The sequence below is a fragment of the Benincasa hispida genome, chromosome 11 (genome assembly GCF_027475165.1).
Source record: "Benincasa hispida cultivar pf3 chromosome 11, pf3_genome.v1.1, whole genome shotgun sequence".
NCBI classification, from domain to species: domain Eukaryota; kingdom Viridiplantae; phylum Streptophyta; class Magnoliopsida; order Cucurbitales; family Cucurbitaceae; genus Benincasa; species Benincasa hispida.
Window position 1 is genome coordinate 2,301,565 of NC_143488.1, and position 16,924 is coordinate 2,318,488.

At 35.7% G+C, this 16,924-nt stretch overlaps 1 protein-coding gene across 2 annotated transcripts; it reads right to left on the bottom strand.

Annotated features, from left to right (window-relative positions):
• Positions 1 to 3,187: 3,187 nt before the first annotated feature.
• Positions 3,188 to 16,807, bottom strand: LOC120091406 (ubiquitin family protein). 2 transcript variants are annotated; one of them, XR_005485711.2, is made up of 8 exons: positions 16,531 to 16,807; positions 16,242 to 16,374; positions 15,025 to 15,104; positions 14,850 to 14,928; positions 14,658 to 14,767; positions 13,855 to 13,919; positions 4,484 to 4,600; positions 3,703 to 4,404 (listed from the first exon to the last, which is right to left on the bottom strand). XR_005485711.2 is itself a non-coding variant. In XM_039049413.2 (7 exons), exons 1-7 carry the CDS (start codon positions 16,690 to 16,692, stop codon positions 3,471 to 3,473), a joined length of 723 nt encoding a protein of 240 aa, XP_038905341.2. In that variant the 5' UTR covers positions 16,693 to 16,807; the 3' UTR covers positions 3,188 to 3,470. The 2 variants fall into 2 exon arrangements, 1 of the variants encoding a protein (XP_038905341.2); XM_039049413.2 differs by lacking the exons at positions 3,703 to 4,404; positions 4,484 to 4,600 and adding an exon at positions 3,188 to 3,564.
• Between the last annotated feature and the right edge of the window lie 117 nt (positions 16,808 to 16,924).

Below are 16,924 nucleotides of genomic sequence, written 5' to 3' on the forward strand. Positions count from 1 at the left end.
TTCTTTATGTTCATATGTAATCTTAAAATTCATACTAAAACCAATAAAAAGAAAAACCACAACCTCATTATGCAAAAAGAGTGGTTGTCACTTTTTCTTAATCAATAGGGTTTAGAGTTTTATTAATTTGACTTTGGCTTCAAAATCCTAGTTTAGTGATGGTATCTAAATTTTATGATTTTGTGTTTGTGTGGCTATCAATTTGGTGGGTTTTTTTCCTAATAAATTATGATTAGGAAATTGAATCTTCAATTTGTTTTTCATGGATCATTATTTATTCACAATTTTATCATCAATTTCTAACTCAAATCAAGATTAAGAAAATAGTCTTTTTTTTCCCATCATTTTGGAATAACATATACATCACAAAATATTTTCAACCATACATTTTTTTTTTTGGGAAAGGTAAATTAGAAACAATCTTATTAAATTAAATTATAAAATTATTTTGATTAAAAATAAGCACTTTGGAATGAATAAAAAGTTCACCATATCTTAAAGGAATGAACACTTAATTTGATCATGATTTCACTTTGATTTTCCACTTTCCAAAGTTAAATGGATGATTAACAAATTCCTAGTCAATATATAATACCTTTTAGAGAAATCTCACTACATAGCATAATTAAATGTCAAACTTTCTTACAACTTTTTATTTTCAAATATAACGTAACCGTGATTTTTTTTTAATAATTAATCATACATTTAAATCAGAATTTGATTTGAATTATGTTGGTTCATAAATTTTTTAATATTTTGTACAACTTTATGCTCATTATGTATATGCTCCCACTTTTTAAATCCTTATACCAACTATGGACGCATTTTTAATTAAAAAAAATTTACCAAATAAAAATTTGCATATTCTTACAAGGAAAAAAAAAAGCAATTATGAAACTTACTATTTCAGGAGTGAGTTTAAACTTAAGGATAACTAGCATACACTCTCTCCCTTGAAGTTGGAAGTTCATTCTTCTATCCCTACAATTCTTGTACCAATTTTACTATTCTCACTTCTTCGGTTTGAAATGATTTTTTTAACCGTAAATGTACTTGAGATTTCAACATAAAAGACGGCTATATTACATTTATGTCTTGAACATTTTTTTTTAATTTATTTACAAAAACAATGCCTATTAAATTTTGTTTTTCCACTAATGCCAATGACTATCTACAATTTAGCTCTTAGTCCAACACACAAATAAATAAATAAATAAATAAATATAGATATATATATATATATATATTTATTCTTTTATGCCGAAATCCCAAGTACATTTACGATTAAAAAAAATAATTTCAAACTGAAGAAGTGAGAATATATATATATATATGTTCTCTTTCCTCCATGCACAAGCTTAGAATTTCACGGCCATTCATATTTCTTTTTAAAAAAGAAAAGTTATTGACTCCTCCACTACCCCTTTCTTCCTCCTCTCTCTCTTTTCTCCTTCCGACGATTTCACACTCCTCTACTGCTATTTGCCTGTTGGATTCAACTACTGCACGCCATTAGTCCTCATTCATTAATCATTTACCTGTCAGAATCGTCCGCTCGTCCTTGTTCATCAACCGTTTTCCATCATCATCAACTTTCAATCGCCGACCATAGGTCGTCGAGGTAAGCCGCTAGTCATCTTCTCGTTGATTTTCTCTCCCATTTTCAGTTTGCTCCCTTCATTTGTATCGCACACCAAGATCCAACCACCTATACAAATCCGTGGTGGTCATGGCGGAAGAAGAATAAGAGATAAAGATGCAGGATTATGTGTTAAACCCCCATATGAAGATGTAGAGATGAAGATAGACTTTGTTCGTACCACCTATACAAATCAGTCGCACCAAGACCGAGAACTTTTCTTTTTTTTTTTTTTTTTTCTTTTTTAAATACTAAATGTATGTTATAAACCCAAAGAAAATATGCATTCCTTTACTTGATATATGTGAATCATATACTATTGTAAATATCGTTGTTTATTTGATATATATTGTAATTTATGTTAATATGCGATTTATATACTATGCAATAACTAATAAAGAAATTCGATTAGACAATATATACTCTTAATTTTGTATTTGTTAGAATATATATATATATAAATGAAATTTATTATATATACTTCAATTTATGTCAAACATTAAGCCAATATTATTTATATATCGTAGCATATTTCATATATTAGATTATTCAGTGATTTATGTCAAACATTTAATCAATCTCTAATTTATATATTGTTGTATATTTCATATATTAGTTAGAATATTTTCAAATATCTAATAAAATGTTCTAATATTTTAAATAGTCATGAAACAAAAAAAAAATGAAACCAAGGAAAATAAAAAATAAAATAAGAGTTCATTAAATGCATTCTCTCTCCCCATGAAAAAAAAAATATATATATATATATATTTTGAAGAGGTATTGTAATTGAAATGTGGGGTGGGGGTATCAAAACTCAAACCATGAGATTGATAATTTGAACACTATGCCAGTTGAGCTACACTCATATTAAATACAATTTCCCTCTCATAATAAATGCAAATTCTCCCTCATATTAAGAAATTTTTGAAAATAGGAAAATATATATAAAAATTAAGAATAAAAATAATAAAAACGGTAAATTTATCTAAAAATAATACTAAAAGCCTTTCTTTAAAAAAAATTATGAACATTTTTTAAATAAATGACCAAAACTGGATGTTTTATGTAAAAATCTCAAAGTACTTTTATCCTATATAAAACATTGTTACCTTTTTCTAAAAAAATTCACCTACAAGAAGTACAAATTTTAAAAATCCAAAAAGTACTTAAAAAGTATGCGTAACTGCATATTACCGACGCATTTAATTAATAGTTCTTCCAACAGGAAGAAATCCCGAAATAAAGAATATGAAACAAGAAACGTCAAACATTACCAAACAAACCCGGATTAATCATACCTAATGCAACGAGGTGAAGTGTTGCCTGTTGCCAAAGGAAGCACTTCGGTCTGCCCTCTGCCATATACTGCAACAGAGTTTTGTCATAAGTCATCATAATTCATTAGAGGTCAACTGAATAGCCGTATCCTGTTGGGATATTTCCAAAACAAAAGAAAATCCCATCATTTGTTTTCTCCACTTCTAAATTTAGCATGCTCTTTGCTTCACAATACAAACAGATACCATCTAATTTGACAGCCAGAAGAAGAAACAATAATAATAATAATAATAATATTGGTCTTTCAAGAAACATATAACACAACACAAATGCCAACTTGCCTTCCACGATTTTTGATATCTATCAATCTCTCACATAATGTCCAATCAATCATATTAGAGAGAGAAACAAGGAGAGAGAAGGAGAGAGTCATCTCATTACTTCTGAAGATATATGGAGGTTCTATACATAGGAATGAAGAAAACACAACTTTCTCAGGAATCTTTTGTCCATTTCAAGTACAACATGAGGTATTGAAATATTAAGGTAATCAGAACTGACCCAACCGAACATCTCTATCGAGACGATCGGCATTCAGTGTCCCTGGAAGCTCTCTGAAACCTTCATTGAAGATGGAATATGCACTGGAAAAATTGGAGATTCAGAGGTTAGAATGATTTTTCAAAATATGGCATGGGCCTCAGTCGTAACTCAATAGGTAAGACACTACTGATGCTGGAGAACTACAAGACTGAATTCAATGTAGAAGCTACAATGATATTCAAAATATGGCATGGGTTCTCGATCATAACTCAATGAGTACAACACCAGTGTCTGGACAGTAACAAGACGGAATATGTGATGCAATTTACATACTACAATGAACATAAAGAGAGAACTCAATGTACAAGCTACCATGATAAGTTACTCAATAAGACAGAATATGTTACAAGCTATAATTTACATAAAGGGAATGATTAATGAATCCATATAGAGACATCCCAACAACATTTTTAATAGACTCGAAGCGGAAAAGTAAATGATAACTAGTCGAAAATTACCCAGATGATATGGAGAATTAAATAGAGCTCAATCGCTTCTAGAATCTGCGATCCAGTTACTTAACTATACGTGTTTGCATGTTAATGGCCTAACCAACCTTCTAGATTTAATCTAACTCAAGTCTCAAATCAGTCTACATCACAGCTCAATCTCATTTTCACCATTTAAGCCCATCCATTTCCCTAGCCTTGAATTGTGTATCGGTTGGATCAGGGCCTACCAATACCCCACAGTGCCTCAAGAAAGCAACCTTACCCTCAAGGTAAGAGAGAGGTTAGCTGGATACTATGAGATGGCTGGATCCCATGTGACATCATCAGCTCACATCCCTTCCACTGAATCAGTAATTAGGTGGTCTTGCCCATCACAAATGTTACGCACCCTTGAGAGCGTACAATCAGGTGACTCTGGTCAATAGCTTACTGTAACTGAAATAAGTTAGAATCTAACAATTCTTAGAGCAACACAAAAACTCGAAAAAGTCAAAGTTGGAAAGCCAACCTCTAAGACTCACAAGCTGCTATTGAAATTTAGCCTATAAAGGTGCAATTTGGGGTAGACGCAGCGTAGTCATCATTGTCATAACATCATTGTATCGTGGAGTGTGATTGGTCAACCCTTTTAAAAGAAAAATGGTCTAAGAAACAGAAAATTAAGATTTCTAAAGTAAGAAATCCCTGTTTCAAAATGTAATTTTTGCCAGCAAGAGTTTGAAAATAGAAACCGTTGTTCCTTTTCAAATAAATTTTTGAAATAAGAAATCTTTATATAAAGATCCAAATTTTGACAACAAAGTCTAGAAATAAAAAACTACCGTCCTTGTTTTAAATTTTGATTTTGACAATCATTTTTTTTATTATTATTAATATAACTAGAAAAGTAGAATTCTTTTTTTAGAATTTTCAAATTCCATAGATACATAAAAATTCTCTTAAATTGATTTTTTGTTAATTAAAATAAGTTATTTTTGAAACGTACTAGTGTTCCTTCTCCCGGGTTTTAAATCTTAGAAATAAATGATAAATTCTTAAAATTTTCTATGATAGAATGTTGGGAAATATGGTCTCTAAAATTTTTGAGTGAGGAATTTGTTTTGATAAGATAGAAATAAATTTCAAGATTTTTCTAATGGCTTTAAGCCAATCATAAATATTAAATGTAAAATAATATGATTAGGATATTGAATCTTAAAACAAAAAAAGCATTATCTTTTTCAGACCAAAAAGATAATGTGGAAATGTTTTTAAAATTTGAAATGGATATTGTAGGGATGCTAACAGCTTCCAGGGTGGCCAATCACACCCCACCCTAACGATCGACGATGGTGACTCCAAACCTCTCTTCCCAAAAGAGACTCCTAGGAGAGGACATGGGTCACTCCAATTTCTATTTCAAAACATTTTGGTAAATAAAATGAATCTTAAAACCAGAATTTCTTATTTCAAAATTTTATTTTCAATGGAACAACAGTTTTCATTTCAACACTTTGTTATGAAAAATTCAATTTTAAAACATGAATTTTGTAATTCAGAAAATGTTTTAAAAGGGACAACGATTTTTCTTTAAAAAATTAGTTGTCAAACATTGTATTAACAATCAGTGATTTCTTATTTTAAAATTTTGATTTGAAAAGGACAACAATTTTTGTTTGGAATAAATCCTATGTTTATTGATTAGTTTTCAATTACAAATCCAATATTCAATTTGAAATCAAATGATTTATCTGATGCCCCTTCAACACCCATAATGGAAAGCCAATAAATAATGCCGACCATTAATCTGAATTTCCTTCATACTCCCTCATGGTAGGTAGTCTCTAATTACAAACCTAGAAATCTCTCGAGAGGTATCCGGTATCCCACTTGCATTGACCCAAGTAGCCCTAGCAACTTTCCTCTTCCTAGCTACACACTTGAATTTTTGAAAGCACACCTCCCTCTTCCTGCTAAGACCATCTCAATGCTTCTCCATAACAGTGTTGCCATGCCACCCTCCTCTTATCTTCCTCAGCTTGGCATGAGTTTAGCACCATACTAATCATTCAAAAAAATTTCCACATTTGGGCGAATGCCTCATCTCTTTTAGCATTTCGTGCATTCCTTGCCCCAATGCACTCTACATGCCGACGAGTCTATTTGAACATTATAGATCTTCTCCTCAATTGCTTTCAAGTGATTCACTATTTTCCAATTTGCTACCATCAACCCCTAGGACTCAACTGTTCTAGTCTACTTAGTGGACATGTAATCGAAAACTAATCGAAAGTTGCACTGAGAAATTGAAAGCCCCAAACCCCTCCTATAGAATATTGTAAGAATACCTCCTACCATGAAAACTCAAGAAGAACCAGCAGGAAAATTAAAAGATAGAATTATATTATAATATCGTGAATAAATTACAGTATACCCAGCAAATGCTAGAGAGCTAAGAATCCTCTCCCAAATTCCCAATTAAAAAACCCTAAATAAAATTCTTCACCCTTTTCTCCCACTCCCACTCCTATTTATAGCAATTTTTGAAAATAGAGGGTTGTTATGTATTAGTCCTAAGGGCATTATAGTATTTTTACTTTGCCCTAGACTGTATTAAGGTTTCCTACGAGTCTATTTATACGTATGCTTTCTCTTGTATTTTGATAGGAAAAAGAATAATAAAAAATATTCTTCTATCGTGGTTTTTTCTCCCTATTTTAGGATTTTCCACGTAAATATTGTGTCTTCTTCTTTCAATATGGTATCAGGGCAAGGTGACAAAACCCTAGCCATTGTTGCCAAAAATCAACCTACGGTCTCTCAATCTTCACCAATAGAAGCAACCTCCACCACTGCCGATAAAGCCCATACCGCCGCCGTGCAAGCAATCGTCGATTGTTATCTCCAGACAACACTGCCTCTCCTTCTCAGCCAATCGACATTCCAACCACCTGCAGCTGCCAGAAATCCACCAGATCTTCCCTACCCGAGCGTCAGTCTACCAGATCCCGTTCGCCCAAGTGGGCTTCTGCCGAGCGCTAACCCATCGAGCATAGACCAGGCCGGAGACCACCAGACGTTGGATTTACACCAGCGACACACTACCCAAGCATTAGCGTCACCCAGCAGTGCCCTTCTGTCAATGTCGAGCGCTAGCCCATGTCGAGCATCGGACTTCCATCGATGGGTCTGTACCCGAGAGCTGGTGCTGGCAATCTCCACAATGGACAGCAGCCGTCTTTAGGAGAGTCCTCATTTTCTCATGGTGGATAGTAACCAGCCTTCTCGACCTCCAATGGTGCTTCGGGTTCGATGGGCTTATCTCCAATGGTGGTCCAACAACAATTGGCTAGTCTTAACAACAAATTGCCGCTCTTGGGGCAGCTCTTGGGCAACTACAAATCTCCAACCAAATCCCACAAATTCAGATTTATCCTCTGGTCTACCGATGTATTCAGAAAATCCGGTAACCACCTTTCCTACTTTGCCTATAACAAATGTTTTGTCTGGATCTATGGGAACTTCTGCAGGTTTTATTATAAGAGAGAAATTGAATGGCCATAACTACTTTACCTGATCTCAATCCATCAAGATGGCCCTTGAGGAGCGTCATAAGTTTGGATATTTAATGGGTGAGATACCAAGACCCAGACCAGGAGATCCACAAGAGCACATTTGAAAAGGAGAAGATTCTTTACTTCGTTCGTTGTTAGTTAACTGTATGGAACCACATATAGGAAAACCCTTACTTTAGGCTACGACTGCTCGAGATATTTGGGATGTTGTATAAAAGTTAAATTCTAAGAGCCAAAACGCATCACGATTGTACACGTTGCGTAAATAGGTCCATGAGTGCATGCAAGGAACGATGGATGTGACTTCCTATTTCAACAAATTGTCTCTACTCTGGCAAGAGATGGATCTGTATCGTGAAATTGTTTGAGGCTGTCCATGTGGTGGAGTTCAGTATTCGAAAATTGAGGAAACTGATCGGGTTTATGACTTTCTTGTTGGGTTGAATTCTAAGTTTGATATTGTATGCAGTCAGATACTGGGATAGAGACCAATACAGCCTCATGGAAGTTTGCTCTAAGGTTCGTCTAGAAGAGGATATATCGAGTGCCATGAACAATCCTATTATTTCTTCTACAGATTCCGCTGCATTTAGTGCAAAGTCATCTAGACTTGATGGTGACAAACAGAATAATCGACCTCCTCCAGTATGTGAACATTGCAAAAAGCCTTGGCATACTAAGGATCGGTGTTGGAAGTTACATGGTCGTCCTCCAAATTCATTCAAACGATAAGTCAAATTCTGGCCGAGCACTTGTGAGTGATTCAACAAATGGTACTTTTCAGCCTCAGGTGAATAACCATAATGACTTTAGTGTTGTCGGAGTTAGTGCTATTGCCCAGTCAGGAACATTTTAGTCCTTCGGCCTTCTTAGTATTAATGGTAAAAAACTATGGACTCTTGATTCACGAGCTACAGGTCACTTAACTGGCTCGTCTGATCAGTTTCTTTCATATTGTCCAAGTGCTGATAATGAAAGAATTTGAATTGCAGATGGATCCTATTGAGGGAAAGGGTCATCTCTCCTTTTGAGAGTTTAACTTTACAGGATGTGTTACACGTCCCGAAAATATCATACAACTTATTGTCTATCAGTAAGATTACTAGATATTTGGATTGTCAAGTTATATTCTCACCCGATACTGTTTCCTTTCAGGACTTGAGCTCGAGGACGACGATTGGCACTGCCTGACATGATATGGGGCTCTATTTCCCTAATGTTGATGCTTCCTCTAGGAACCGTTATAGGACTAGTTTAGTATCTTCTTGTTTTTCAACTTCTGAAAATGACTATTTGTTATGGCATTTTCATCTTGGTCACCCAAGTTTTCAATATATGAAATGTTTATTTCCTCATTTATTCCATAATGGATGTCTCTTCCTTATCTTGTGATGTGTGTATTCGTCCTAAACATCGGGTCTCTTTTCGATCCCAACCTTATAAACCACCTTAGCCTTTCACTCTTATCAATAGTGCCTCAAACATCAATACTTCTTCTGGGAAACGTTGGTTCGTGACCTTTATCGATGATCACACTCATCTTACTTGGGTGTTCCTCCTCATTGATAAATCGGAAGTATCATCGATATTTCAACAGTTTTATATGACTTTGGAGACTCAGTTTAACACTAAAATTGTCATCCTTCGCAGTGACAACGGTCGTGAGTTCTTTAACAACACCTTCCATGATTTCTTAGCATCCAAAGGTATTGTCCATCAAAGCTTTTGTGTGTATACTCCTCAACAGAATGGGGTGGTTGAACGGAAAAATCGTCACCTGATTGAGGTAGCACAGTCCCTTATGTTATCTACTTCCCTTCCTTCTTGTGGGGGGATGTTGTTTTGACTGCAGTGCATCTCATCAATCGAATGCCTTCCCTGTTCTCCAATTTCAAACTCCTCTTGAGTGTTTCAAAGAGTCATAACCAACCACACGTCTTATTCCCGATGTCCCTCTTCGGGTGTTTAGGTGTGTAGCCTTTGTCCATACTCATGGTCCTAAACGCACTAAATTTACCCTTCGTGCTAAAATATGTGTCTTTATCGAGTATCCTCTTCATCAGCGAGGGTATAAGTGTTACCATCCATCCTCACGGAAGTATTGTCTCTATGAATGTCACATTTCTTAAGGATAAACCTTTCTTTTCCATTAGTCCTCTTCGGGGGAGAGTACTAGTGAAGAGACTAATTAGTCCACATCTTCAATTCCTACATACTTGCTTCCTGAACTTATCTTGAATGCGAACGATACTGTTCTTCAGACTAAACAGGTTCCTTGGATAACGTACTACAGGAAGAATCTCAGAAAGGAAATAGTGTCACCTGTTGCATCTCCAGCTACGGTCCATGAATCGGACAGAACCAGCACCAGCTCAAGGTATTCCTATTTCTGATAACATTGATGTTTGTGACGTGGATGAGAATGACAACTTCTGGTAATATCGATGCTTGTATCGAGGGTGACATGTGTGATGTGGATGTGGTTGGGAGTGACAAAATTGAGGTGACGACTCCAGATAATGACAAAGTTATAGGTAGGGATGAGTCTTTGGAAGAAGCACCAGAGGATGAGACTTTGCCGCAGGGAACTGAATGTGATCATTATCCTCTTTTTGATGAAAGGTAGGACAAAATAAAGAGTTATGATGCCTCTCTTGATCTACCCATTGCATTAAAAAAGGGTACTAGATCTTGCACTAAATATCCCATGCATAGCTTTCTATCTTACTGTAATTTATCTTCTGCGTTTAGGGTTTTCACTACGAATCTGGATACAGTAACGATACCGAACAATATATATGTAGCAACGGAGATTCCTTAATGGAAAGCTGCAGTCATGGATGAGATGAGAGCTTTTGAAAAGAACAATACATGGGACTGTGTTGCTCTTCCTAAAGGGCATAAGACAGTTGGGTGCAAGTGGGTGTTCACCGTAAAGTATAAGTCTAATGGAACCCTTGACAGGTAAAAGGCCAGATTGGTTGCTAAAGGGTTTACTCAGACTTTTGGAATAGACCACTCAGAGACTTTTTCTCCTATAACGAAGCTAAACACAGTTTGAGTTCTTTTTTCAGTGGCAGTTAACAAAGATTGGTCGCTCCGTCAACTCAATGTAAAAAATGCATTTCTAAATGGTGAGTCAAAGGAAGAGGTTTGTATGAGCCCTTTTCCTGGCTTTGAAACTCAGTTTGATCATCAGTTGTGAACTCAGGAAGTCTCTGTATGGTTTGAAATAGTCTCCGAGAGCTTGGTTTGATAGGTTCACTACCTTTGTAAAGTCCCAAAATTATACTCAGGGGCACTCTGAACACACCTTGTTCACAAAAAGATCGATATCAGGGAAGATTGTTGTTCTTATTGTGTACGTAGATGATATTGTTCTGTCAGGAGATGATGTTGCTAAGATTATCAAGCTTAAAAGGAAAATGGCTGAGGAGTTTGAGATTAAAGACCTTGGAAGGTTGAGGTATTTTCTAGGAATGGAAGTGGCACGATCAAAAGAAGGGATTTTTGTTTCTCAACGAAAATATACACTTCACTTATTGAAAGAAACAGGTATGACTGGATGTAAACCTGTGGATACTCCTGTAGAATTCAATGCTAAGTTGGGTGATTCTGTTAACAAAGTTCCTATCAATAAAGAGAGATACCAGCGTCTAGTGGGAAAATTGATTTACTTAGCCCACACTAGACCAGATATATCCTACGCTGTCAGCGTTGTTAGTCAGTTTATGCAAGCTCCTTACGAAGAACATATGAAGGTTGTAAATCATATCCTAAGATATTTGAAAAATACTCTGGGTAAGGGTTTGATGTTAAGGAGAACCGACAGACGTTGTATTGAGGCATACATCGACTCTGATTGGGCACGATCTGTTATAGACAGAAGATCAAAGTCTGAGTACTGTACTTTTGTGGGGTAATCTTGTTACTTGGAGAAGTAAGAAATAAGGTGTGGTTGCTAGAAGCAGTCCTGAAGCGGAATACATGGCTATGAGTCTAGGGATATGTGAAGAAATCTGGTTGAAGAAAGTTTTGTCTAATCTCCATCAAGACAGTGATCTGCCTATGAAGCTCTATTGTGACAACAAAACAGTGATAAGCATAGCCAATAATCCGATTCAACATGATAGGACAAAACACATGGAAATCGATAGACATTTCATCAAAGAAAGCAGTGGCAGTGTCTGTATCCTGTACATTCCTTCTAGTCAACAGGTTGCTGATATTCTCATCAAAGGGTTACTCAGGTAAAGCTTTGATTCTTGTGTTAGCAAGTTGGGTCTTATTGATATCCACGCCCTAACTTGAGGGGGACGGTTGAAAATAGAGGATTGTTATGTATTAGCCCTATGGGCATTTTAGTATTTTTCTTTTACCCTAGACTGTATTAGGGTTTCCTACAAGTCTATTTATACCAATTCCTTCTCCAATGTTTCAAAAATCGGTTGAGGCACACGCCTTGAGGCGAGGCGATTTCCTCATGCCTCAAGGCGTGCGATTACATCAAGAAAAAAAAGGCTTACACCTCTTTCAGTGAAGGCGTACGCCTTTTGGTTTGGCATTGAGGCGTTTGAGGGTAAAGCCTCAAGGTATTTGAAGGAAAATTAAATGGGTTGGGCCCACCCACCGAGAACAATAAATATTGTTCTTTGCATGTGCCTTCAAAATTGCAAATTGGGAAGTGGAACCGGCAGACCACATTAATTTAAAACCACTCTAAGTCCAAGATTTGGGTTAAACATAATTGGGAGAGTTTTCTTTGGTTTTCTTCTACAAAAAATTATAGTAAAACACAATTCAATCAAACCACTTAAAGACCATAATTGGAAGATCCTAGTACTGATAATGATAATGATATTGAAGATGAGATTTAGATGGAACACTGAGTTTTTTTCCTTTGTCATGATTAATTAATGGAATTATTTTCTCTCTCATGATGAATTTTGAGTATGTTAGGTATTTTTAAGCAATATTATAACATTATAAATATATAATAGAATATATTTTCTGATTTAATTATGTCTTATTAATTTAAAATAAGGCTTACGCCTCATACCACCTCGAGGCTTACACCTCGCCTCTCTAAGGAAAACGCCTCGAGGTAGCCTTTAGCCTTTTAAAACATTAGCCCTCTCTTGTATTTGGATAAGAAAAAGAATAATAAAAAGTACTCTTCTATCGTGGTTTTTTCTCTCTGTTCTAGGGTTTTCCATGTAAATATTGTGTCTTCTTCTTTCAATAGCAATATTTAGTAACAAACTTCCTATCTAATTACTCATATACCCCTTACTAATACCATACTAATATTCTCCTAATAGTCCTACTATTTCTATACTAGGGGCCTTACAAATATACAACTCTATTGGATGACATTTTCTCTTTTGACTCCTTAGTTATACTTCATTCTGCTGATAGTTCATACTCACTTTCTAGGTTCTTATTTTTGACTTCTAATTAATTTACATTGCCACCCCTTCTTATTTTGACATAAAACTCCATCCTTTTCCTTTTCCACACGTACGGATTCAGGGTCCTAACACATTTAAGAACATTTCCAAAGAATGTTAACGTGTTTTGTCTTCCATCTCTCTTTATTTTTCTTTACGCTGGAAGATTTAAATCCCAAAGAAGTTTAAGGTGTTTGTGTGGCAGATTGTACATCGGAGAGTTACATCATGGGTCACATTCAAAGACACTCTTCCTTTGTCTAGTTCTCGGAGTGGTGCATTCTCTCCAGGAGGGATGAGGATCTAGATCATCAGTTTCAAAATTGTCAGTTTGCCCACTACCTTAGGAGTTGCTGGATGAGATGGTTTGGTATTTGTTGACCTTGGCATAGCCACGACAGGGCTCAAGTGGAGGAGGTGCTTTACATTCTCCATTTAGAGAATGACTAAGTTTTGTGGCTGGCTAGTTTCTTTGCAACTTTGTGGGGGTATTTGGAGTGAGAATAGGGAGGTTGAGAGATCAAGTGAGGAAGTTTGGGAGGTTACTAGATTTAATGCCTCCTTATGGGCATTAGTTACTTAGGCCTTCTGGTAATTATGAGCTTGGTCTAGTAGATAGTTAGCACTAGATTCCATTTTTTTTTTTAGTGTGGGGCTTGGTATTTTGTATTTTTGTATGGACTTGTATATTCTTTCATTTATATCAAAGAAGACATGGTTTCTTACCAAAAAAGAAAAGCAAAACACATTTAAGAACAATGAGATAGGAAAATTTATAAACACGCAATCATGCATTGTCTTAGTTTATCTAATGCAGTCAAAAGTTCTGCTACAAATGAGGTCTACATGAATGGAATGAGAGTTTTCTCAAGTACCTCATTTCCCCAGATTGTCGATGTCCAAGATTCAGTAGAATGATGCAAAAACCAGTTCCAAGTATCTGGAAAAAGGACTCAAACATAGTAAATCTTGCTAATTAGGTGATCATAAAACTTTTACTCATGTAAGAAAGCACATATTTTGATGTTGTGGCATGAAAATTTAAAAGAAAAACAGACTTGTTTTCCATGCTATGCATATATTCTTCACAATATACTGGACCAAGTTACTTCAGCTTAATAAAGATATGGAGAATATAGATTTTTCCACTAGCTGAGAAAAAGACCCTACTCGAAGTTGTAGCAGTATCAATATTTACCAGAGTTGCTAAGAGAGAGAGAGAGAGAGAGAGAGAGGGGGGGGGGGGGGGGGGGGGGGGGGGGGGTGTGTGCCTTTTAAGAATTGAGATAAAAACAACTAGGTTTCAGATCAAAACCCTAAGTTGAAAAATCAAGCAATTATTTTCTAAATTTGTTTCTTCTTGATTTATTCTCTAGAACAGGAGTTTTTTTAAAGACAATTGAAATAGTTTTTCCAACAACAGAATTGGACAACAATGACTGCATAGTAATTTAGTAAACCAAATCCTTGATGGCACTGGTTAATTATATTACAGAACTCTAAATAAATTTTTTTATTACCAATGCCGATGTGCTACTGCAGCTCTAAATAAAATTTTTGAAAAACTAATTTGCAGAATAGTTTATGAAACAGCTCCCAAGGTTGGCATGAAAATATCAACTACTGAAAATAACGGCACCAATATTCAAAATCTAACCAACAGAACACCACTACTTACATATATAGGTCCAAGGTCCCAGCTATGGGCAACAGGTGCCATGATAAACCAGATGAGTATTGCAGCCCAAGCCTTCAGACTGAGAGAGAAAATCACCATCAAAAGGATATCTATTCACAGAACAGAGAACCCAAAATGCAATTAGCCAATTCATACGTTGAACCTCTTTGCATAATTTAGTATGACTATTACCAGGAAACTTCAACTTCTCACGCAGAAAAGTGTAGACTTTCTTCTTCAACCAATTTGAAGATTCTGGAAGCCGAAACTTCTGAAAATGCAAGCATCCATGGGAAACAAACAATTAAAAAAGCTTCAAGCTAAGCTTCCTGTCCAAAATCAACAATTGAGTTTTAATGGTTCATACCAGGTCATCCTCATCTTCATCAAATTCATCACGAAGATGTTCTGCTGGGGCCTTTGGTTTCACAGCAACAGTCAATGAATCTACAGAATAAAAGGAGCTGTTCAATTACTCATTTCAAAGTGAATTGTGAAATGAAAAGGTCATTGAAACTCGAAACATTTAAAATACTATAGAAAAACATGTATGAAATAACAAAGAAACAGATGTTGTGCAACAAGCACCCAAAGTTACCAACACCAACATGAAACAATCCAAGACAACAAACATGGCCAGTAAGCAAGAACTATGATTTGCGCACTAATACTCAATAACAGAACCAAATCTTTATTTGGTAATACAATTGAATAATAATGTTTAGCAGTGGAGAAATTTGCTCTCTTTCTTTTATAGTTTTATTTGTAATAGCTAAGAAGAGCCTCAGTTGATACCAGACAGTTCAAACATTAAAACCATTGAGATTGAGTCTTTCAATCAGAATTGTTATCCTAGTGTTCCAACTGTAAAAAAGAAACTTGATTTGAAAAGTCAAGGACTAACCAAGAATAGCTATAAAGTTGAATTACAAAAATACAAGCATCTCAAAAATGGAAGTCCAAAAACCCAATGATGAGCGAATAATATATAATATTGAGAAACTTGAAACACAACTGCATTATCGAACCATAAGCACGTGACGAAACCTAACGTTCAATAATGCATTACTCATCTGGTTTATCAGTTAATCGTCAAGCCAATTCGAGTATCAGTAATCACAACTGCATTATCAAACCATTAAAACATTTACCATCACCATCACCATCACCATGAGAAGTCCCAAAAATTGTAAAACTAGAACCCCATAACCATCTAGTTCTTGAAAATTAAGTTTGTAACCCCTACTTTCACCTCCAAAATTTTCTTTTGTTATGTTGTCTTTCTGCCAATGTTTTCAAAAACTAAGAAAGTTTTAAGAAGTGAATCATGATATGGAAATTGAAAAGAGACAAGCATAAGTTTCAAAAACAGAAAACAAAAAACTGAGCCTAAGTTGTAAGTTGTGGGATTTGCTCTTAGGTATCCCGAACCCCAAAAAGACTTCATTTTTTTTTTTTTTATTAAACAATCAGAATGAAAACTTCAAATACTTTTGTAATCCCAAACAAAAAAATAGTGATTCGTACGAAAAATGATACAACAGAACGAAAATTCACGCAATCAGCAGAATACCGCAATTATACCGCCATGATTGAGCCGCACATAAACATCATCTTCATTCTTACAGTCATCCAAAATTTTTCCTCGTAAAATAAGCTTCAAATTCCCAATCGGCAATCGACTACTCTCCGCAATCAGCTTCCGCAAGTCGCGCACCTAATGAACAAAACCAATAGAGATACATAGACCAGCAGGCTCATTCAAATTTATAAACAAGCCTCGGAAAAGGGATAATCACATGCATTGACGATTCCGCATCAAGATTCTTCGGAGATTAATTTGAAAGACGAAGAAGAAGAAAAGTTTCTGTACCTTAATCGGCGAAGGGGCGAGAAGGCGAGAGGGACGCGCTGGGCCGATAGTTCGAACAATGATCTCGACCGTGTCTTGTGGAGAATTGCCATTACCGATGCTCGAATTGGCTCCTCCGCCGATATTCCGATTGAAATTGGACTCCTCGACGATCTCCGCCATGACACGGACAAAGATTTCGCTGTCTTCCACCGATTTGCGTGCACTGCGAGGGAGCTTTCGTCCTTTCTCATCAGAGTCTGCAATCCCCTTCAACGCTGATCTATGGAAATTCCGATTTTTGACCGAGAAGTTCTTGAGTAGTGAAAATTGACCGGATAGAAAGACATTTTTGCCCCCAAATTTTGGGCTTAATTTCGATTTTATCATTAGATTACAAAATGTTACATTTCCC